Genomic DNA, 24,843 nt, shown 5'->3' with positions numbered 1-24,843 from the left:
CGGTGGCCGTCCCGTTTGTTGGATTCTACAGCTGGCTGGTGGAAAGCGTTACCGGCCGCCCGTCCACCGCCCGCGGGCCGGACCGAGCGGTCCCGCTGACCCTACCTGACCTGAGCCCGGCGCGATATGGGACAGGCAGACGGGGGTTCGGCTCAACGAAGGCAGCGCCCACTGGTGCTGGGGACTTTTTTAATAGATTACTGTACACTGTACACTAGTCCGGTCATAGCCAGAGGTCATGTCTATTACTACTGTACAGTAGGTCTATTAAAGAAGCCCCCAGCACCAGTGGGCGCTGCCTCCGCTGAGCCGAACCCCCGTCTGCCTGTCCCATATCGCGCCGGGCTCAGGTCAGGTAGGGTCAGCAGGACCGCTCGGTCCGGCCCGCGGGCGGTGGATGAGCGGCCGGTAACGCTTTCCGCCAGCCAGCTGTAGAATCCAACAAACGGGACGGCCACCGCTCAGCGCAGCGAAACCGGTGTTAAAGAATGGCAGTAGATGTTCATGGCCACAATGATTATGAGATAGTCATTGTTAGCCCGTGCCCCACAGGAATGCCTAGACTCTCACGCCCTGTTGGAGGGGAAATGGGGATTGAGCATCATTCTTATAACTCAGCTTTGGGCATTTATGTGGTATTCGAAGTAGCGTCAAAAGTAGCAAAAAGAAGAAAAAATACTTCAGCCAATTTTGAATCGGGTCATAGCCAGAGGTCATGTCACTAGAGGTCATCGATGGTAAAATTTTGCTTAGACAGGGTGCGTTGCGCGCACCGGTGCATTGGGTTTCCAATTCCCATGGAAACATGAACAGACTCGGAAGCTCGCAACGCTAGCGTAGAGCCGTATTCATATCAGCCGCCGCAACAATGCAGCAGCGCAGCGCACGCGGGGCCGTGAAACACCGCCCAGGGCTATCCATGTGTCAGGGCAATCCAAACCACGTGATGGGCTCGGCCCCAGCGGAGCATGAGGTCCAGGACTCCCGCCCAGGCCCCCTGTCTCCCCCTAATTCCTATCATCCTTCCCACTCTGAAATCGACCGAAAGAGCCTAACCTAACACAACAATCAGCTCTTTTACCGCTATGTCTGAATAATATTGTCAGATTTAATTAAGGTCAACGGCTAAGCATGTAAATAACAACAACTGCCACCATCGGTATAATGAGAAAACCAATTGCTTTTCCACAAACACTTAACGTTTTTAGCTTAAAATTTGCATGAAATTAATTTAACCAGCCTTGTGTTCCTCTTATCAAAACGCTTCGAATGATTCAAAAGTTGATCTTGAAGGTCATTTGAAAAATTTGGCCTATGTTCAAAGACATGAACTGACCAGAAATGGTCATAATGCATAGCAGGATATTAGATCCGCATCGTGGACCTTAACAAACACTTCAGATGATTTCATAACTTAACCCGCGCCGGGCTGGTGCTCTAAGATTCCGCGCCGGGCCGGGGGGGGTGTCTGAACACCCCCCTTCTAACTCGTCTCCTGGGCCACGTAGCGACACGCAGTAAGCGGCAATCGAAAGAACGTCCAAAATAAGGCCGAAAACACTTCTGTCATTTTTTTGGGTCAGGTCAAAGGTCAGGTCACCAGATGTCATCAAAGGTAAAATGTTGACTATTTCAACATTTTGGAAACTGCCGACGGCTATCTCGGGAACCGACAGAGCTACAGCGTCGCGGAAAAGCGCATTCGATAGCCCTTTTACAGACCTTTCTGATTGATGTTCTCAGATTTGACCTCAGATCAACGGTTTAGCCTTCGGAGGGCAAAAACTCCAAAAATAGCCGTTTTTACGAAAAACGTTTTTTTCGGCAATAACTTTTGACTCAAAAGAGCCATGACATTACTTTTGCCAGCATCGTATTCCACTCATCGAGGCGCGTCGAATGAACTCAACTTGAAAATTTGACCTTAGGTCAAGGTCATGACCTGACCGGAAAAGGTCATGTTGCATATCAGTCGATCCGCAACGTCGATCCAAACACATCTAAGGCGTTTTCAGCGCTCTAGCACGCCTCTATCAGAAGTTATTAGCGAAAAACTGTTGGATTCTGTTCTTGACCTGAGATGACCTCGGGGACATAACGAGGGGTCACAGTTGCGATTTTCCGGTTCAGTGTGTCAATCTTACCTACATCTCGATGTTTGAGAGTGTCTAGATTAGCGTTCATGCAAAACAGACGCTTTTCAATTTTCTCCCATTGACCTATAATGGAGAGGCCGCAAAATTGATCTGACTTTAGGTCAACGATATCAAAATTCCGAGATATACATTTTATAGATAATGTTGCTCTTATCAATCGCTGAAAGTTTCAAGGCAATCGATCAATCGGTGTAGCTATGACGAGCATTTTTATTTTTTTCTGAGGTGAGGTCACTTGGCGTGACCTGGTGACCTCACCTAAGGAGACCTGGGTCTGAAATTTTCACAACATGTGCGGAAAAGATGCACGAACAGGTGTGCCAAAAACGGCGGCGCTCCACGGTATTTGCGAAAACCGCAGGGGGGGGGGGGGTTCAAAGACCACCCCCGGCCCGGCGCGGGTTTAGCATGTCTATCAAAAATTACCTATTACATGGCTCATACATATGTAAAATTTTGGTCCAGAAAACACTAAAATTGGAGATAGGTATTTTAAAAAGTTATTTACCGTCTTTTGGGGCAATGTGCCCAGCAAACGGCGGGTGGCGAAATACCCCAGCAACTGCCGGGTTAATAGCTTGCTATCCATTCATCTTATCTTGCGTGGGGGGATAGTCATCATTCGGGGACCAGGGCCTCGTTTCATAAAACTCTGCCGTAACTTACACCTTTCCGTAATTCACACCCTTTCAAACTACGGAGCGCAAATAAATCCGTTTCACAAAGCCACAACTGGAATTGTTTACACCTCCGTAACTAAGCACATTTGCGTAGTTACCGTAATTTATCAAGCGTCCTACAAATTACAATTTCATGTCAACACTTATTTTTTTACGAGAATTTATAAAACAATTATGTTGAATTTAAATCTTAAAAATTATGTATGAAAAAATAAAATTGATATTGATGACCATACTATATTAAAACAATATATTAAAAACAGCAGAAAGCCAGCTAAGCAGAAGTGCCTAACTACGAAAGTGGCGCGGCGCGGCGAATAAACAAAATTCCGAATCCGATAGTGGCCACAAAAAGCGACTGGTACAGAAGATTTGCAGTTTCTTTTTCTCATTTTGGCTGTTCTTTCTTCCTCACCGGGCTCAACATTATAAAATATATTAAAAATTAGCTTCGAATCTTCACATTAATTCAAAATCACGCAACATTTTTGTGCGTAGTTTACACCACTGATATCAAGAGCTTGATAAAATATTTGGCGTTAATTACGTCGTTTTATGAAACCCAAATGGCATCAATTGGTCCGGAATCGAGTATTTGCCGTAAATGAAGCTCCGTACTTTCGATGGCGTGAATTACTCCGGTCTCCGGCTTTATGAAACCGAATTGGCATCAAATACGCCAAATCTGGAATAATTGACGGAACGCCGTAAGTAATTCCTTTTATGAAACGAGGCCCAGTAGTTGAAAACAAGAAATAATGACGAGGAGTAGGTCTCGTAAAAGGTCACGGTGATTGCATTGAGCATTAAATGACGAACATATTTTTACCCCCCACCGCCTCAGGCGATCACGTGCCGTCACCCACCTGGTTCAAACATCCCCCGGACCCGTCGCGGGTTAAGAAAAGAATTTGGACTAGCTTCTGAAATGATGTCATTCCAATTGGAAACCTGGCCGACAAGGTTTACAACAAATCGGATTATCCGTAACAGACGCCAAGTTGGGCAGCGAATTCATAACTTTGACAAAAATCTCAGAAGTTTTGTTCAACGTTCTGTCCTGTTATACGCCAATTTAAAAAGGGCATTGTCTGGTTTACTGCATAGTGCATATTGCAAAGAAAAGGCGACTGTTTCTGACAAAATAACCTATGCCAGGAGAAGCGTAATGAAACAATATACACAATAAGAGGCTACAATATTTGAAGTCAAGCACCTAATCGAGGTATAGGCCATTAAGTGTTAGAATACCGATATTTTCCACTGTGCAGCGCTCGGGCCGGCGGCGGTGTCTGACTGCGCCGCGGTGCCGCCGCTGCCGCTGCCGCCAGGCCACTGACCAGGTCGATGACGTCCAGCCGGACGGTGTCGGGCCGGCCGGTGCTGCGCGCACCGGTGCAGATCAGCGGCAGCTCCGACTCCGCACTGATGACCATCTCAAACACCGACAGCGGCGCAGGCACCCGACACTCGTGCAGCTGACACACAGACAGAAACACGAGAGGTCACACTGGGCCGGCACACTGACAGACACACGAGAGGTCGCACTGGGCCGGCACACTGACAGACACACGAGAGGTCACACTGGGCCGGCACTCGTGCAGCTAATTTTTCTATCAATCCTACAGTTTTTCATAGATTTGATTTAAACTTGCAAGATACGGTTTGCTCACCGAGTGCCATCTCGGGCCCTGTTTCACGGTATCACGCTACGCTGTAAAAAAGTTTAGCATTTGGGGTGCTAACGGCTGCTATTCGTAGCACCTTTTAGCGTCAAAAGAACCCTACGACGTATTTACAAAGAAACATGGTGCTAATACTGTGCTAATGATAGCTAACATTCCCATGAAATATTATAAGTTAAGATCACCTATTCTTCTACTGAGCTTAACGTCTACTTCTGCTAGTACCAGTCCATCAGTGAGTGCTCTTTCAAGCTGGATTTCTAATTAGAACCATTTTAACCCTCGCCGGACCTATTGGTTTTCTACATACGCGCCGGCCGAGGGGGGGGGGGGCGGGTACGACCCCCCCTCGCCGTTTCGCCCCTGGTGGAGCTAGCGCGTCGCGGAAAAAACGAGTGTGTGCGCCGTTACGAGACGCAGAGATTGGTACCCGATTTTAAGGTCCTAGGTCAACCGGTGACCTCTGAGGTCAGGTCAAGTGCCCCAAGGTACGGTTCAGTTTTTGGTGAATAACTTCGCAAAAAACGGCCGCAAAGCGCCGATTTTGGCAGCATCGTGTTCGTCTCGCTCAGGCGCGTCGAATGATATACTTTTTGTCCGGGTCAGGTCAACTTGGGGTGTTGACCTCAGGTCAAGGTCAGGTCAGCACCCCTAGGTCACGAAGTTGGTCGAAAGAGGTCATGTCACATATCATTCGATCCGGCAGGTCTTCCTGAGTCCATTGGTGGCTTTCCCGACTCGCTAGCTCAATTTGATCAAGAGTTATTGACGAAAAACTAATATGACCTTGATGACGTCATAAATGACGTCACGCAAGGTCAAAATTGCAAAAGTGACGCATCTAACCTTGCAAGGAGTGCATCAAATCACGATTCTGTGTACTTGAGATAGTTGGAGATCGTTCCCGGCGCCAGAATAGCAGTTTTCATTTTTCCCCATTGACTTATAATGGTGAGGTCACGAAAATGACCTGACCTCATATGACCTTTAGGAAAAATCCGAGATATACAAGTTGTGGGACTCATAATGGATACTAGATCCTGCAAGTTTCATTTTCCCTGTGACATCTCCTCTGGCAGTGAGGGCGTTGCGAAGTTGCGACATCTGAAGACCGTGCAGAGGTTCACTTATGACGTCATAGGTCAGTGACCTGACCTGACCCAAAAATGCGGTTGGTGTCAAAAGATCCGGCTTGGATCAAAGGTCAGGTATGCCAAGTTTCAGCTCTCTATCGCCAGCGTGTTCGGAGCTATCGCGAAAAAACCCTATGGGGGGGGGGGCGGCACCCGCCCCCCCCTCGGCCGGCGAGGGTTAAGTGTTTTAGAAGTTGGTAATGCTGAATATGGTGCTCACGTTAGTATCACAAAAGAACCGGACATGCTTACAGAGGAACCAAAGGTGCTTAAATTTGAAATTGGCGCCAAAGGAAGTAGCTAAGCCCCTATGCCCTTCTTTACAAATCCCTGGGAGTCTTACACCAGCCCTTTAGCACGTTTTGACGGCGCAGAGCGACATGCGCATGCGCGTGCCAGCTGCTTCCGGCCAGGTGTTGCGCCATTTTAGTGGAGTACGTTGGTCGTGGTGGGAGTCTGTGCACGTGCTCCGGGATGAAGTGAAATGAAGTGAAGTGAAGTGCTCTGGGCACATGCCACCGAATGATAGCTCTGGAATGATAGCTTAAATCAGCTATTATCGGTGGAATCCGTTGTGCGTGGCATGGGAGTGCGTGCCCCTGCTCCGGGATGCAGTGGGGTGGAGGGAAGTGCAGTGCAGCAGTGCATCAGTGCAGTGAAGTGAAGTGAAGTGCTCCGGGGCCGGGTGGTACGGCTCTCCAGTAAAAGTCTTGTTGGTTTTGCTTTTTCGGACATATCTGGTCCTATGTAATGTTTAAATGCATAAGTATCAACCCGGATTATGTGTATGCACATTTACCACGAGACTGTGAAATTGCATCGTTGTATGCCAAATACTTTCCGAGATATCCACCAAAAACCTCATTTTCTGCCGTTTGGGGTATTCTGGCCGCAATCTTCCTGGGGTCGCCTATGACATCCATGGTGCCACCTAGCGAGAGGGACGCGGAAACACAGAATCATGAATGAATCGAGCGCGTAGTAAACGGTGTATGAAAGGGAGACTCGGCAGAGGCTATCCGGGTGGCCGGCGCGCGGCGCGCCCTTAGGCATCGGCCGACCCTTCGGACCGCGTGGGGTCAGAGGTCGCGCTCGGGAAGTCTCGGCTCTGGGTTTTAGCGCTGTGCAGTCAGGAAGGGAGGGGAGGATAGCGCTAGCCCGACTGACTAGTATCTCGGCTGATTCGTGTGGGGTGGAACGGATCACAGAACGGGATGGTGGCTAGTGGTGGATGATGGGATGGTGGTTAGGTTAGTGCGTACTGCGTAGAACGTAGCTGAACATGCTTTTTTCATGGCAAACAACATGCAGCATAATGAGCGGGATTATGCCAGAACTCATACAAAAAGGAACTAATATTTCGGCCGAGGGAGTGGATGAGTGCCGTGACAAAGCATGACGATGTTGCCAAAACCGGGATGCTTGTTTGCCCCCATTTTTCTATGAAGTTTTAACCCTAACATGCAGCGCTTGATCCGAACTTAGAGGTCCCCGACTGACCTTAGACCTTAAAATCGCACCCGTCCGGTGCGCCACCTTTTCTTCAGGGGCACTCTTCTTGGTTGTATCTGTTCTTACCAATAACTAAAGCAAATCGAATGTATAATAAAAAAGCCATACCTCAAACACCGTTTAATTCACATCCGCTCGTGTGCATACTTGTTTTTACCTACATATACCTTCTCGAATCATAATATATCACTTCAGTGCTTAGGGTAAGGTGCCTAATTAGCGACCCCCTTAATTTGAACAGTCATTGCTCACGCTCTATGGGTGCCACTGTATTACTAGCTTGATTTTCGAAGAGATCGCTCATTTTTCTATTAAAATATAGTCATTTTCTGCCCCAATATCCACTAATTTATTTGTAGTGAGCATTTTGGCAAACCATTGCAAAAAACGCTAATAGGGAAATCTTCCTGATTAGCGACCGGGGAGGGTCGCTAATAAGTCTATGGGTTTTCCCATATTAAATATGGCAAAAAATGCGACGCCTGAAAAGATGAAATATGATCCCAAAAAGGTAACCTATACGCAAAGCACTCAATCAGTCGAACAGGAACGTTTATCCAACACGTTTACGTAAGAAAAAACTGATCACGTGATGCGCCGAAGGCGAAAAGAAGGTGAAAACCCAAATTTTGCGGGCTATCTCGTATGATATTCGAGATCCGCCCTGAATTCGGCACCCCTGCAGTCGGTGATGACATTTGGCATCCCCTGCCACACATTGCAAGCTTCAGCAGCACCTCATTTTCATTTCTCTCTTTTCCCCTTTCTTTCCCTTCTTGAGCTATTTGCGACCATGTCGGGCGCAAATAGGAAATAAAATAGAATAGTTATATTAGTTGCGACACATTTTTAACCGCCATGCAGTGCACAGTTAAGCGACTCACTATGGGAAAACGGTAATCAATTGAAAAAGAATTGTCGATTCAGGATAAAAAACGTGCACCATCCTAATGTGCATCACTTTTCATCAGAGAGGGCCCAAAATACACACGCTTTGGATAAGAAACTCGTCATTTTTATTTAAACCCACCTGAAACGTCCCACCAGAAACATCGACAACCGGAAAATATTTCAATTTGATAACCAAAATATAGCTGACCTTTTGACAATGTTTTTACCCCGTTTTCTCCTGCCAGTTTTTCTGTAGGGAGGTAGGTCGCAAATAGGAAAGGGTCGCTAATTAGGCACCTTTGGGTTTTCTGCATATACCCCGGCCGAGGGGGGGGGGGGGGGGGCGATTACGACCCCTCTCCGTCTTTTTGCCCCTAATTGAGCTAGCGCCTTGCGGATAAAACTGAGCGCGTGCGTCGTATGAGATGCAACAACTGGTACCCGAGTTGAATGTTTCAGGTCAACCGATAAACTCTGAGGTCAGTATAAGTGCTCCAAGTCGCGGGATCGGTTTTTGGTTAACAACTTCACCTTAAGTGGTTACAGAGCCAAGAGTTTTGCATGCTCAAACGCGTCAAATAGTTTACGCTTTGTTTTTGTTGAGGCCGATTTAACCCGCGCCCCACTGGGGTCTGCGTATAACACGCCCTACTGGGGGGGGGGGGGGGGCTATTCATAGCCCCCCCCTCCTAACTCCGAAACTACTGGGCCGATCGTCAAAATTCAAACGGCATCTGATAGCCCCGGAAAAACTGTCGAACGAAACCTAATTTCATTGACCTCGAGGTCACCGATGACGTCACAGGTCAGGTCAAAATAAAAATTATTGGCATTTTGGCTTCTTCACGTTTTGGGCTCTGGCCGCCGTCTTACAAGTCAGATCAGGCTCATTTTTGGTTCACACACTCGTAAACAGATGCTCTAGATACTCTGAGGGTACCAAACTTGTACTTTGATTTTCAGGTCAAGGTCAGGTCATCACAGGTCACGAAAATATGATATCATCCGTCGGTCACGTGACACATATTTTATGGTCCATTTAGGTCAGAGATTTCGAATTTGATGTCGTTTGTGTCATTCGAGGTCATTTTGAGTCAAATTTAGCTCAGGTCAGGTCACTTTCAGGTCGAAAAAGGTCAAATTTTGAAGTTAAAATTTTTCAACAAAAAAGGTGTCTATTGGATGCAGTTTGAGCTCAGGAACACGATGGTGCTATTTATATTGGCGTACGATGTCAAATTCATGCTGAAAAATTGATTTGAAAAATTAATCATTGTTAATTTTTTGCAATAATGCGTATAACTTGGCCATTTTTGAAGATATTTAGCTAAAACTTGCTAGAGTTAGTCATAATAATGCGTTCTATGACATATATTCCGGTTTTATCGGGTAGTCAAAATTTTTTTTGAAAAAAATGTAAAAATATAAATTTTGAGTTTTATTATATAAAATTTTCGAAATTTTCAAAATTTCGAAAATCCGAGATAGCAGTTTGATAGCGCAGTCTATTCTGAGTCCTCTCATGCAAAGAAATTGGATCTAGCTTAAAAACTGAGCTCTTGGGAGCGATTGCCGTGGTTCAATGTTTTGCTTCGAAATCGGCCGAACATGACGTCACTCTGACGTCATTTCCGGCCGACCTATGGTAGGTACGACGTTCAAATTTTGACACAAGGTGTCAAATTGATGCAGCCGAAGGTACTGAAAGGCTGGCGTCGATACGTCAAGCGGTTTGGAAGTTATTGCAGAAAAACGGGAGGGGGGGGCTATAAATAGCCCCCCCCCAGTGGGGCGCGGGTTAAGGTGTTTACCTCAGGTCATGATCAGGGCAGAGCCACTCAGGCCACGAGGCTGACTCAAGGAGGTCATATCGCTTCTTCGATGCGTTAGGTCCTTACAAGTCCACTGGTGGCTTCCCGACTCGCTAGCTCAATTTGATCGGGACTTTTTGGTGAAATCTCCTGTGACCTTAGTGAGTAGTGACGTCATAAATGAAGTCGCCTAACTTTAAGAATGGAAAAGTGAATGCTGGGGCTTGCAAAAATTGTATAAAATCGCAAATCCATGCGCTTGAGACAGCTTTAGATGGCTCCCGGTGCCAAAATAACAGTTTTCATATTTCCCATTAATAATCGTGAGGTTCCGTGACCGACCTGACTTCAGGTGACTCTTAAGAAAAATACGAGATAGCTACATACAAGTTGTGAGGCCTCTGGGAGATAGTACTAGATCATATAAGCTTCATTCCCCGTTGAAAAGTCCCCTGGCACGAAGGGTGCTGCGACGTCGCGACATTTTGGGGCCTTACAGAGGTTCACTTTTGACGTCATTGGTCAACGGCCTGACCTTAACCTTCGCACTTGTGGGAGGGTGTCGAACAGACCTCCTACCCTCAGTTTTTCGCAAATAACTCGCGCAAAAAGCGGCTGATTGCGGCGAAACTTTCAATACCCTCGAGTTATTCAATATTACGCCTACCCTATAACTTGCATGACCCTGACTCAAAAGACCTTTGACTTGTGACCTGTTTTCCGAGACCATGTTTGGCCGGAATCGCGTTTTGGCGTATTTCGAGTAGAACGCGTTTTATTGTCTTTTTGTGGCTTTAAGCGATCAAACATGTGAAAGGATGTTGATCGCATGGATTCTAATGGGTATTAAGGTCACGTGAAGGTCAGTCAGGTCACTGACCTTTGATGACCTTTGTTCACTCTTTCGAGTTCTACATGTTTCTAGGGTAGATTTTGGGGTTGATTTCGCATTTAGAAACTGTTTGAACATTTAAGAAGTAGTTTTGGTTCACTCGTAACATGTGACCTGACCTGACCTGATCCGACCTGGCCTAAATGCACGAAAACATCATCTGTGATCAAAACTAACTTGAATTTCGTGATCAGCACCCCGCAAAACCCTATAACAGCTTCACTTTACGAAGCTCTAACAGGTCCCGATTCCCCGACTTTTGAGTTATATTGACCTGTCAACCAATGACCTAGGACCTTAAAGGGACCCTCCCACCTTAACATTAGATTTGAGTTGAGATAGCCAAAATGGGGTCCCTGGCTCACAATTACCGGTTTCGGCACTCACAACATCGACAAATGCCTTAAATCGGAAATATTGAATTTCAAAATTGCAGCATTTTGATTCAGAGGGGCTAATGCATAGGAATACCCCTCTGAGTGTGTGACGTCAGCGCAGATATCTAACGATTTTAAAATGTTTGACTAAAACGTTTTGTAGCACGCGGTGGTATATGCTGCGTTGCGCGCAACAAATGCCGCACTTTTAAATAAAGTCGCTAGGAACAGCGGAGATCCCAAAAAGTAAACAAAAGTAAAAGCCTAATATCTTGAAAACCGGTGAATATTTTTCGGTGAAATTTGGTAGATATTCGTTTTCGCTCTTTCTGAACCGAGCGACATCATTTTCTTGCCAATTCATTAACTTTTTTGAAGGTGGGAGGGTCCCTTTAAAATTGGGTATGAGAGAGAGATACGAGAGAGATACGGTGTATTTAGTTCATGGCTGCGAGCATTTGCCCATATAGCGCATGTGATAACAGTACAGCAGTTTTGAGGCACTGCAAATAAACAAATGCAACTACATTGGCGCAATTACGATAACAGTAGCGTACAGGTTATATTCTATCTGGACGACATGATATCCAGGTTAATGAGCGAGGTCATATGTGGAATGCATGACCTCCTCAGGCGAGTACCTCCTCAGGCGAGTTATTCTCGCCCGTGACGAGAGGGTATCATCGGCCTCCTCTCGTCACGGGCAACACGCTCTTTTTCCGCGAAGCTCTAGCTCGATTAGGGGCTGAACGGCAAAGGGGTCCAACGGACCCTCCTCCCCCTCTTTATGATAGACGCTGGCAAAACACCAATATGGGCGAGGGTGAAAATACAGCTGCTGTCATAAAAATTCAGCTTGAACCAAAGGTCAGGCTTGCCAAATTTCAGCTCTCGCAGCTATCAACAAAAATAAACATGTGGAGGCGGCACCCGCCTCCCCCCCCCCTCCTCTCGGCCACTGCCAGCGAGGTTGCATAACATACATGTTACAAAGCATCATATCAAGATGACACACCCCAGCAGCCTGAACAAAAACTTATTACCCACGCTAGTCTATCGGCACCATAGCACATGGTCGAGACGGTTTGGTCGAGACTGTCGTCAGCCACGGACGCGCACTCGACCAACCCTCTGAGCCCGTTGACTGCGGGTGACCTTGACATGTCTAGCCTGATCGGCGGCCGGCCGCTGTCGTGCGGTCGTTACACGCGGAGGGGAGAGAGACACAAAGTTCTACGTTATAGCTGACCTCTGACCTTTCCCTGCGCCCTGGTCACTGACCCCGCTCCATGTCGCTGGGCGGTGGCATGGCGGTGGAAACCGGTTCTAGCCTCTACCCATGCCACCATTCTAACCCTCCCCTCCCCACGCTACTACGCGGCGTGGAGTACGCTCGTGCGTAACTGGGCGGAGCAAGGAGTCACGCGATACAGGGGCGGAACTGGTTGCCCTCCCGCTCGCCGAGCGACCAACGACTAATACCCTGGAGAACCGTACATGAGTATTTGCCACCAACACATGCCACCGACACCGACGTTGATCGACATTGGTGAGTCTGACACATTATATCTTTTGACATTAACTTATATTGTTTAAGTGCTTCATATTCCGACTTTGGCAAATCCTGCTTCTTGGTCTGAAAGGAAAGTTGTGTTGTTTGCGAAAATAGCTTTAAAAAATTATTGGAACTGAGGCCAGTTTTACCAACAGAAAAATAGCAGCCCGGCGCAATTTTTCTGTCAAAAACCCGCCGACGAGTTTCACCAACCAGGCGAAAAAATATCCGCCGGCGTGAAAAAATATCAGCCAGAAAAATAGCCAACGAGATTCACCAACGGCAAATGCGACATTAATGGAGTGTTTATCTGCGGCATTATATGTAGAAAAAACAGCCCCAAAAAATAGACAGGCGACCCCGTCTATTTTTTTGATGTCGTATGGGAATAATTGGCCTCATTTGTTACTAATTATCGTGATTTGCGCTTCTCAGTTGAAATAATAATTTAGTATCATTCATGGCCAATTTGTAAAGCATCTGGGCTTCAAGATTAGAAGAGGAATACTGATGATATTGCGTAAAGAAAGAGCCTTTGTCACCAGGCAGGACCAAAAGGAACCAGCAAGACGGGTGTTTGGTGTTGTGGTGTTAGTTTTTTCGTTTTATATTATTTTTTTGCTACCAGCACCCAACAGCAAGATGATGGCGCATTAACTAGTGGTCAGCTTACAAGTTCATTGCTCGCACGGAAGTGGAAAATAATGATGGAAGGTCATTTTCGAAAATCGAAGGTGCTTGAAGAAATGCTGGAAGGAGAGGCAGAGAGGGTAGGCTCATTGGACTCAAGATTTTAAATAAATATGTCACTGTTTTCACATATTCAGCTACATTTGACATTGCAAGGTGCCAGCTACTGATACCACTACTACTTTTGAGTTTTGGGTGGAACTTACTCGAGCTGTGCGGCATAGGGAAGGTGCATTGACATTGCTAAGACCAAAATGGCAAGATTTTCAAGGTATAATAATTCAAGATAGTAATTCAAGATAATTCAACTCAAGATAGAATAAATTTAAAAAAGAAATTGAATAGCATGAAAGAAATGTATAAAGGCTTGTTTTTTAAGCAAAACGTGCAAAGTTTGCATGGTTGTGAACCCGAACAAACTTGCTGAATGCTGTCATAAGATTGTGCCACTGAACTCAGCAAGTCATGCTGCCAATATTGAAGGAAAAGAAAATAATAGTAATGTTGTAAAATGTAAATGAATCCATAACTGATGTGTGTGCAGTGTGCACTGTGCTGATATTGAATGCATGTGTATCTTGCATGCATGAGTCATGCAGGGATTATGTTAAAACTGGCTGTAAGTATTGTGAGTTAGTTTTGCTAAATTGTGGAGGCACCAGGCAAATTGTGGTCGAAATGTTATTTGTTCACCTCAGCGCTGAAATTTCTGCACACAGAGTTTTCAGATCATGCGCCGAAATGTTCATGCAGCCCGTCCGTTACGCTGGTCATGTTGACAGTGACAAGGATTTTTCCCAGTCTAATGTTGAAATACAATATTAATTCACTTAGCTTGATTTTAGCTTATGTTTTTCATGCCAGTTCCTAGAATAAGGCAGCCAATATTTTCTGTCATGTGAGAAATAAAATGACAATATGCACAATTGCGGGCTGTGGCATGTTGTGATGTTTTTCCTTGTTTATTGCGGAGGTTTTTCCAGTCTCTGAGCTGCAAAAACGGTGGTGAATCTACCGTCGTCCGACGGTTTCGATGACGCCAATCATCGGCGAGTGTTGCTGTGATGGCCGACCTGACTGAGCGCACAGCGGCAGCCGCCGTCGCCAATAACGACAGTGAGGACACCTCCGAGTCGGACGGAGACGCCGCCGCGGACGACTTCACCGTGCTGGACGAGGTGGAGCGCTCGAGCCGACAGGCCGTGCACCGCGTGCGCTGCCCGAATGGCTGGCGCACCCGCAGCCGATTGGCGACCGGCGGCCGGCGCCGGCCAATCTGCCGGCGCTCTGCCCCGAGCTGCCCGCCCGGCTGGCCGCCGAGGGCATCGAACAGGTGTTCCTGGTGCAGGTGACGGTGCTGCCCGAGTTGCTGGCGGCCGCAGAGTCGCCGCTGCCACCGGCCGACCTCTGCGTCTCGGCGCCGGCCGGCCGCGGTAAGACGCTGCCGTTCGTGCTGCCGCTGGTGCAGGCGCGGCGCCGCGGTGCGCCGGCCGCCGGGTGCGCGCGCTAGCTGTGCTCAGGCGCGGATACAAGGGGGGGGGCCATGGGGGCCATGGCCCCCCCCCCTTGGCCGATTTTTTTTTTTCAAAAATAAAATAAGAAGTTAAAAAGTTAAAAAGCTGAAAAGGGGGCCTCCTGAAAATAAAGTGACCGAAATCCGATGAGTTTTTTTTTTAACCTACCCACTTAGTTATTTCTTAGAAGACTAGCTGAGAAGACTTCTTTGTTAGAAGTAGTGACGTACCCAAGGGGGGGGGGCCACGGGGGCCAAGGCCCCCCCCCTGAGCGCCTTCGGCGCTCAGGGGGCCCCTCAGACCCCAGAATATTTTTTTAAACACTGGATAAAACGTCTTTTACTCGGAAGAAAAATTGATATTAAAGTTTCATTTATGTGCCCTGGGTACCCGAGGGGCCCCTGCAGTCATCCAAGGGCCCCCAGTTTCCTGGGCCCCTGGTCGCCTAGGGGGCCCCTGCAGTCATCCAAGGGCCCCCAGTTTCCTGGGCCCCTGGTCGCCTAGGGGGCCTCTGGTAGCCGGGGGCCTGGTCTCATGGGGGCCCCTGATAGCCTGTGGACCCTAGTCGCCTAGGGGGCCCTGGTCGCATGGGGGCCTCTGGTCGCATGAGGCCCCTGATCGACTGGGGGCCCCTAGGTTGCCTAGGGGGCCCTGATAGCCCGGGGCCTGGTCGTATGGGCCCCTGATAGTCTGTGGCCCCTAGTCGCCTAGGGGGCCCTAGTCGCATGGGGGGCCTCTGGTTGCATGATATTGAGGCCCCTGATCGCCTGGGGGTACCTAGTCGCCCAGGGGGCCCCTGGTAGCCGGGGGGCCTGGTCGCATGGGGCCCCCTGGTTGCCTGGGGCCCCCGGTCGCCCCTAGTCGCCTGGGGGACCCTGGTCGCCTTGGGCCCCTGGTAGCCTGGGATCCCCTGGTCGCCTGGGGCCCCTGATCGCCTGAGGGCCGCTGGTCACCTAGAGGGCCCCTGGTAGCCGGGGGTCTGGTCGCATGGGGGCCCCTGATCGCTTTGGGGACCTGATCGCATTGGCCCTTGGTCGCCTGGAGGGCCCTGGTCGCCTGGGGCAGTGGGGCCCCTAGTCATTTGGAGGACCTGCCACCTGGTCGCCTGAGAACCCCTGGTCGACTGGGGGCCCCTGGTCGTCTGAAAGTACGCTTATCACCTGATTGATACCAAATCATCTGAGTGGCTACTGGCTACTGGATATAAGTAGTGACTGGAGTAGGCACTCATCTGAAGGAGCCAATATCTTTCACGGTGCCGGAGATATCACAGAAAAACAAAAAGGCTAAACTGAATACCCCCCAACCTTGGCCCCAAAGGCGTCATTGGCTAACACAGGGATGTGGGTCGATTTGCAATCGCATTTCCTATTCCTCCATTGGAGTCCTATTCCTCCAATTAATACAGTGTCCCAGAATTACCCAAACATTTATTTTCTGGCTAAAAGTACAATTGCGCTCGATTCCTAGTGAAACATATAATGGCCGCGTTTACATAGGGCTAGTTGCCAGATAGTGGAATTCCGATAACGAGACATTTATTCCCCACTATTATATTAGATACCTACATATCCGGAATTGGAGGATGTTCAGTAATTGAGGCGCTCGCTCATAAAATGCCGTGCGTTTCATGCACACTCCTCAAGCAAAAATATTTTTACTTTCCAATTTTCCACATTTTCTCAAGGCTTAGACCGTTACAGAGACCGTTTTAATTGACTTTGATGAAGTTGAACGAGAGAAATCACAACCAAATGCTACATTAGGTTGTAAAGAACTGAATTGCGTTTTCCCACACACGTGGCGTTTTCTCACCTACGTCTGCAGGAGAGACCGGACCCACTATGCCCCCCCCCCCACCATCGAAAGGTTCTTCATGACTCCCGGGGGCCCCCGGGGAACCTGGGGGGGCCTATACACTGTGGGGGGCCCCTTCGAAAGCAGGTGGCCCCCTCCTGGGCGAAATCCTGGGTACGTGCCTGGTTAGAAGATTGGTAAAGCTTTTCATAACTTGGAGGTCTCTTATACTCACAGAGATGACCACTTTTACAGGGCCTCCTAACCTGCACAGAGGGCCTCCAAGCCTGCACAGATGTTGAGATGTTGCCTGAACAGCTAGATAAGCTCAATAGACGCAGTTTTTTTTTTTTGGGGGGGGGGGGGCCAACAAGTGGGAAGATGGGGCCTCCAACAGGTGAGATTATGGGGGGGGGCCTCCTGGTTTCTAATGGCCCCTCCCTTGGAGATTTTCTGGATCCGCCCCTGGCTGTGCTACCACTGCTACCCACACAGGCGCTGCCCGCTCAGGTGCCCGCCGTGTTCCGCCAGTACGACGCCGACACGCCGCTCTGCGTCCGGCTGCTGGGTGGAGACGCAGTGGCACGAGGGGGGGGGGGGGGGGGCACCAACTGGTGGCGGTGGGGCCGCGCGGCCCGGTCTCCCTGGCTGATCGTGGTGAGCACTCCTGGCTGGCTGATGGATCACATAACCAGCGCCGAGGGCTTCTCGCTAGCGCACCTGCGCTACCTGGTGATCAACGAACCCGACCGGGTGATCGAGATGGCCGAGACGGGCTGGCTGAAAGCGGTGGAGCGGGTGGCGGCAGCCACGGCCCGCCGCCCTGCATCGCCGGCCGGCTGACGGCCGCCGCCGTCTGCGCGCCTCACCTGCCGCTGCAGAAGCTGCCGTTCTTGGCTACCCTGTCACAGAACCCGGAGGCCGGAGAAGCTGGAGCGAATGTCGCTGTTCCAGCCGCGACTGCTGGTGGCCGGCACGGCGGCCGCCGCCGTCGCACTGCCCGGTCAGTTCGTCGGCAGGTTCACCACGCCGGCCGAGCTGAGCGAGTCGTTCAACGTGGTGGCGCCGCAGCCGCTGAAGCCGCTGCTGATGCACAATTTGCTCCGACAGCCCGACTGGCGGCGCTCGCTCGTGTTGGTCAACTGGAACGAGGTGGCGCACCAGCTGGAGCTACCGCTGTCGGTGCTGAGCGCGCGCGAGGCCGAGTTCCCTGGGGCACTCAACTACATCGGCAACCACACTGATCATGAGGAGGACCCCATCATACTGTGCACCGACTCGCAAGCAGCTCTATCTGCCCTACGGAGTGGCCCGGCCGAGCAAAGGACGCAGCTGAACCGAGCTGTCTGGGACGCTCTGGCCCTGGTGTCCGACAATGGAGAGCGGCAGGTGCGCCTACAATGGGTCCCGTCCCACTGCGGGCTGCCTGGGAATGAGATGGCCGACAGCCTAGCCAAGGAGGCGGCATCTCACCCCCAAGAGCAAGTACCGGTGGACACGCGCACAGTGCATAGAGCAGCGGCGCGAGCGGCGGACGCTCGCACACGAGAGCAGCGATCCCCAGGCTGGTTCCGAAGTCCGAACCCTGATGGGGACAACGCGCCCACCCACAGTGTCTGGCCTGGACCGTCTGACGGCTATCGACGTCCACCAGCTGAGAGCCGGACACTGGTCAGGGTCGCAACAATACCTGCATCGCATCGGCAAGAGCCCCACACGGCAGTGCGACGCCTGCAATGAACGAGCATGCGGCGGAGCCCTCTGCCCACTCTGTAAGGAGGAAGCCGACACCCCAGATCACATTCTGTTGCGGTGCCCAGCGCAGATGGGGCTTCGGTTCCGCCTGACGGGAAGCATACACGCCCCAACCAGAGAGACTACAAGGAGCACAAGTTACATCGCGGCCATGGCGGCCGCGCGCAGAGGGATGCTAAGCCGCGAGGCTTCGCGTCGCTAGACGCCGAGAGGACAAACAACAACAACAACAGTTCCCTGGGGCAGTGCCGGCGGGCCAGCGGCGGCGCGCGCCAGCTGAGATGCTGGTGTGCTCGAGGCTATGGCGCGCGGTATTGACGTGGACGCCGTGGACGCGGTCGTGTCGTACGACATCCCGGCGCTGTTGAAGGCACACTGCGTGCGTCGGACGGCGCGCGTTAGCCGGGCCGGCCAGGCGGAATGTTTGAGCGGCAGCGCAGCCATTTCTAGCGGCTGATGGCGCAGGCGGGCAAGGTGGACGGCCGGGTGCGGGAGACGCCGGTGCCGCTGTACGAGCTGCGCCAGTACGAGGCGACCTACGTCAGTGGATTTCCACGCTAGCTTCTAGTTGATCGCTTTTTTCACCTTTTTTACGCTCATCGCTCATGATTTATTTACATTTTAGAAATATTACAATGAATAGGTGTTTACCTTGTCATCAGCCCAGAAAAGTTAAAGTAAGTAAGGCGTTTTTAGTTGCATAATGTATATTTGTTCATGAACACGGATTTAACGTGTCCTAACTCCCAAATACTTCGATATTAGACCCGAGTTTTGCAAACCAGTCGAAAGGCTTAGAACGATCATTTGGTTGGGGCGTAGCCAGACGGCTCGACTGGGCGTGGAAGCCGGCGAAAAGGTGGTCACCACGCGATCATCATGTAAAGCGGTCTCCGTCGGACGATTGTGTCCGTGCGCAACGAATGATCTCGGCACACGTGGACGAGTTCGGCAGGACTCTCCACTGAGCGGTACTGGGCGCAGTCGAACGACGGTCGACGAAGCTAGCGCCGGTATTGTTACGAGCCGGACCAGTGTAGCGGGGCCGGAGCTTATATTGTTTGCTGTGTGGCGTTCCTTCGTCTTGATCGGGTCCGGCAAACGGGGCCTGCATATCGGTTGAAACCACCTAGCCGGGCAGCATGACCTCCACCTCGCCGAGGTGGGGCGAACGACCGCCCTCAGCCCTGCAATGACCGCGGTGCAGTTAATCTGGGTAGGTATCTTCCTGAGGTAAGACACTCGCCTTGGCACAAGGCTTTATATAGGCCTTGGCGAATCCTTAGCCCTCTTGGTCCTAGAAGTAGGTGTAATGCAGTGCGCGCCAAGCCGCCTCGCAACACCGCAGTTCACTCGCTCGGCAGCGGAACTGTCCGTCCAGCTTCAGGTGGCGCCTCTGGGAACAATGTTTGCCGCTTCTTCCCCACTCTTTTGACATCTAGGAAAGAGGTGCGACTCCCGGATCCGTCGGGAGCGGATCCAGTCTATTACAGTCCCCACTCCCCACCTCATAAAAGGTGGGAGTGGGGGTCCATACATTGCGTGCACGTTCGACACGATTATTTTCTACAAGGTCCGACTAAAAGCAGACAAAAAGGTTAATTGCAAGTTGAAGGTATTGTAAAAATGAAATATAATAGGCTGACAGGAAAAAAGATCCACTTAAACGCACGCTTCCTATCGTCACCGTCATATATGACGTAGGTTTACAATTTGGTGGTCTTGTATTGGCAAGTTTATTTTGGTCTATTTTGTGGTTACAACTCTTAAAAATATATGTAATGTTTCCCAGTAATGATATTTCTAAATGTTTGTGGTATTTGCATTAAAAAACACGCTAAAAATTAATTGAAACATGTTTTAAATAATTTATCAATCTCCTTAACCATTATCGATATTAAAATATCAGCTGACTGCCGGCGACAAATATTTCCGGCCGATGTCGGCTGGAATTTTTTTGTTGGTGAAACTCGTGGCTGTGTGGCGGCTATTTTTTCGGCTGGATATTTTATTTCGGCGGCCGGCTGGTATTTTTTGGTAACACTGGCCTCTGATCCAGTTTTTTTTTTTGCTCCAGACATGGGGCCTGGTCAGTTCTTCCGTCGACTGTCACTTATCAATGGAGGACAACTACGACAACAACACGGGGTCTCCGGTACCGTCTATCACTAAACGCCGTCTGGTCGTGGATAGCGACCCAAACCTCTGCTCCGAAGGCGTTCCGTTTACACCGGCTTAAAGGTAGTGTGCCAGCTTTCTTGGACCGTATGGAGTTAATGGCCCAGATAAGGAGAACCGGATTTTTAGAACTTATCCATACCTTCAAAACTCATGGAAACGTCTTAAATTCTTCAAATTTTGAGTACCCCAGTGCGAAATTCGCCCCGACGGGTTGTCGGTCGTACCCCAACCACATTTCACACCACTATGAACAATAAATGCACACACTGAAATCGCTATTACCGATATGCTCATCCAATCAAGTTTCGATAAACCCGTTCATCATCATCTCCTGCGGTTTCGAACACGCCTGTTAGGTGGTGCAGTAGACCACGCCCAAAGCCAGGGCCCCGGTAACGTGACGGTCGTCAAGTTAGATGTAAGCGAATCCTAATCTATAATCTAAGATTCGGAATCAGGTGAGCCCCTACGATTTGGACCAAACTTGGTCAGTGGATAGTACGTAACGTCCTGATTACGATGCACCCAAAATCTAAGCTCGGCCCGCCATATTTACGAAGTTACGGATGTTTGAATTTCAAGGTCATTTGGGAGAGCCCCTACGATTTCCGTCAAAATTTGTGTACGGACACTCTAGATGCTCCTCATTACGAATATCACAAAGTTTAAGCTCGGCCCGCCATATTTACGAAGTTACGGAGGTTTGAATTTCAAGGTCATTTGGGTGAGCCCCTGCGATTTCCGTCACAATTGGTATACGGACATATTACATCCTCCTCAATACAAATATCATAAAAGTTAAGCTCGGCCCGCCATATTTTTCAAGTTACGGAGTCACAAAGTTACGGAATTTCAAGGTCATTCGGAGAGCCCCTCCGATTTTCGTCAAAATTTGTGTGCGGACACATTACATGCTCCTCATTACGAATATCGTAAAAGCTAAGCTCGGCCCGCACTATTTAAAAAGTTAATGAGGTTTGAAACTCACTGAAATTCAAACCTCGGTAACTTTTGAAATAGTGCGGGCCGAGCCTAATTACGGAGCGAGCGAAGCGAGCGGAGTCTCATACTGAATTAAGGGAAAATCCTGAGTATGAGCGGCCGGCCGGCCGGCCGGCCGGCCGTGGGGACGCTCTTCAAAAGCTAATATCTTAGGAACGGGACATCCGATTGACAAGCGGTCTTCTTTACTGAATGTCACTTGGACGTAAAAGTTCTGTGGTGTGATGGCCACCATGCGTTCTTGCCAACCACCGCACGTGGCGCGTGGTAAAGTTGGACATTTTTTAAGAACCCCCAAAATTGCAACCTCAATAACGGCACAACGGTTGGGCCGATTGAATTGAAACTCGGTACACAGTTAGGTCTCCATCAGATAATTCATCTGCATGTGTTAAGGTTGGGGTGCTACAGCACGTGCGCACGTGCAGGGGGCGCTCCCAGATCTCGAGAACGGCTGGGCCGATTGCGCTCAAATTTGGTACACGGTTGGGGACCAGTTAGTAGGGTGCCGTGCAAAAGTCAGTTTGGACCCCGCTTGCACGTGCGCACGTGCAGTGTGCCGCTTCCAGATCTCGAGAACGGCTAGGCCGATTGCGCTGAAATTTGGCACATCGCTAAAGACCGGTTAGTAGGGTGCAGTGCACAAGTTAGTTGGAGGTACCCCCTCGCAATTTCGCACGTGCAAGGCCCATCCTCTCGCTCGCTCCGTTGGTCGCCCAAAAGGCGTTTTACTGGTTTTTATGATATTCGTAATGAGGAGCATGTAATGTGTCCGCATGCAAATTTTGGCGAAACTCGGAGGGGAATACGATTCAACCCTCATTCGACTTTTTTGCGCTCGAATTCGACTTTGCGCAAAATAAAACGACAGCGCTTAAAAGCGACAGTTGCCGCAAATTGCACACTCAAACTGCGCTGAAATACGACATTTCTTTCATGTCGCAAAATCTTCAAAGTTATGCATTCTAGGAAGCTCGCTGCAATGAAAAGAGGTAAATTTAGCCCCCCGGAATATGTGATAGTATCAGGACACTGTTTGATTCCGCCACAAATGAGAAAAACGCGATGCAGAACGATGCGGTGAAACTGCGCTCATTCGCGACAAATCGTGGGTAAATTGCGCCTGTATTCAACAGTCCTGTTGGAGCCTGAGTGGTCGAGCACTTTCCGTTTTTCTGTTCTCATTCGTTTAATTCGTAACCAATCTTTAAAAAATGATGCTCATTTGAAAGAGATTTTCTCGCTCGTCATTTCTGATGCATAATGCATACATTTGGTACATCACACTCACAACCATATGTACTTGAATTTTCAGATGAAGGATTTTGCCGCGAAGACGGAGTGGGTGTCGTATACCTTACCTAGATGTTGAGCTGGAATTCGGTGAACAAGTTTTTTTTAAATAATGACCTGAAGGTGACCCAAACACTTTTAATTGATAGGTGTGTTTGCAAAACGCATTCCGACAGCTTTTTTTCTGCTTTTAACACTGTATTTTTCTCGAAATACCTGTTTGAATAATTTTCCCGAGTCGACTTCAGGCGCAATTATCAGACACTTAGCCTAAAAACGACACTACCGAGTCAGATAAAAGCGCACTGCGCCATTTTACGACACTCTGCAGTATGATCCGAGCGCATATGCGCCCTTTCCAGACACTTTTATGTTTGATTTGGGCGCATTGCACTTACACTTGACGGCACAATTTACTTGACAGAGGCGGCTTCAGCCACTGGTTTTGTGGATTTAATGCCTTTTATGCTATACTTTAGCATGTTTAGATGTTAACGATCAGTTTTGTTGTATTTACTCTATGCACATACTTACCTGTTGCTTGCGCGGGACCCCTCTTCATTAGGCCTGTTATGCGTAAAGTATTAGCGGAGGGGATTTCCTTCGCAATGGTGTATGTGCTGCCAAATGTGTCCGTGTGGCGCTCAGCTGGTCGGTGTTGGCCGAGATATGAATGCATAGGTGTATGCAAGGCGGACGGCTCCAGTGGCGGTCGCAGGGGGGGGGGGACATCAGGGCCATGCCCCCCCAAAAGGCAAATCAGGGGGGCATCATATCATTTGCCCCCCCCCCCCCCAACAACCGATGGGCCCCCATGGCCGTATGGGGCCCTGGCCCGTATTCGATTGTCACGAGGCTCGAGAAACCCACGCCAGCTATTAACAGCTCCTATACCAGTCTTTGAGGGTCCTACACTGACCTCTGAGAGCCCTTCAGTGGCGGTCAAGCGTCCACATTGACCGCTGAGGACCCACATTGACCTCTGAGGGCCCTCCACTGGCCTTTAAGGGCCCCTAAACCGGCCTCAGGGGCCCATCCGGCGTCTGATAGCCTCACGCCGGCCTCTGGTGGCCTCATTTCTGTCTCTCTAGTCCCAAGACTAGCCTTTAAGTGCCTCTGAGGGCCCCGCACTGGATTCTGAAGACCCGATGTCGGCCTCTAAGAGCCCGCATCGGCCTCTGGGGGCCCATTTTGGCCTTTGAGGGCCCTCCGCTGGTCTCTGGGGTCCAACGCCGGCCCATGCCGGCCTTTAAGGGCCCCACACTGACCTCTAAGGGCCCCATGCTGGCCTGTAAGGACCCACATTAGCCTCTGAGGGCCCCTGCACTGGATTCTGAAGACCCAATGCCGGCCTCTCAGGGCCCGCATCGGCGTCTGAGGGCCCATCTTGGCCTTTGAGGGCCCTCCACTGGCCTCTGGGGTCCAACGCCGGCCCATGCCGGTCTTTTAGGGCCCCACACTGACCTCTGAGGACCCCATGCTGGCCTGAAAGGACACACATTAGCCTCTATGGGCCCCGCACTGGATTCTGAAGACCCCATGCCGGCCTCTAAGGGTCCGCATCGGCCTCTGAGGGCCCATCTTGGCCTTTGAGGGCCCTCTGCTGGCCTCTGGGTTCCAACGCCGGCCAATGCCAGTCTTTTAGGGTCCCATTCTGACCTTTGAGGGCCCCATGCCGGTCTGTATGGGCCCACATTAGCCTCTGAGGGCCCCCCGCACTGGATTCTGAAGACCCGATGCCGACCTCTCAGGGTCAGCATCGGCTTCTGAGGGCCCATCTTGGCCTTTGAGGGCCTTCTGTTGGCCTCTGGGGTCCAACGCCGGCCCATGCCGGTCTTTTAGGGCCCCACACTGACCTCTGATGGCCCGTGCTGGCCTGTAAGGACCCACCTTAGCCTCTGAGGGCCCCGCACGGGCTT

General features: G+C 50.0%; 1 protein-coding gene across 5 annotated transcripts in view; it reads right to left on the bottom strand.

The window, feature by feature from the left end:
• LOC122380657 (mitogen-activated protein kinase kinase kinase kinase 5-like) overlaps positions 1 to 24,843 on the bottom strand; it is a 205,431-nt gene that overhangs the window by 11,478 nt on the left and 169,110 nt on the right. For all 5 annotated transcript variants that reach the window (XM_043364012.1, XM_043364010.1, XM_043364014.1 and 2 more), the window contains one exon: positions 4,177 to 4,314. In XM_043364012.1, coding sequence (XP_043219947.1) covers positions 4,177 to 4,314 — 138 coding nt within the window. The remainder of the gene's footprint in view (positions 1 to 4,176; positions 4,315 to 24,843) is intronic.

This window comes from Amphibalanus amphitrite, unplaced genomic scaffold, assembly GCF_019059575.1.
Source record: "Amphibalanus amphitrite isolate SeventyFive unplaced genomic scaffold, NRLGWU_Aamphi_draft 000103F_arrow, whole genome shotgun sequence".
NCBI classification, from domain to species: Eukaryota; Metazoa; Arthropoda; class Thecostraca; order Balanomorpha; family Balanidae; genus Amphibalanus; species Amphibalanus amphitrite.
Note: the sequence above shows the minus strand (reverse complement) of the source record. Positions and strands in the feature narration are given on the sequence as shown.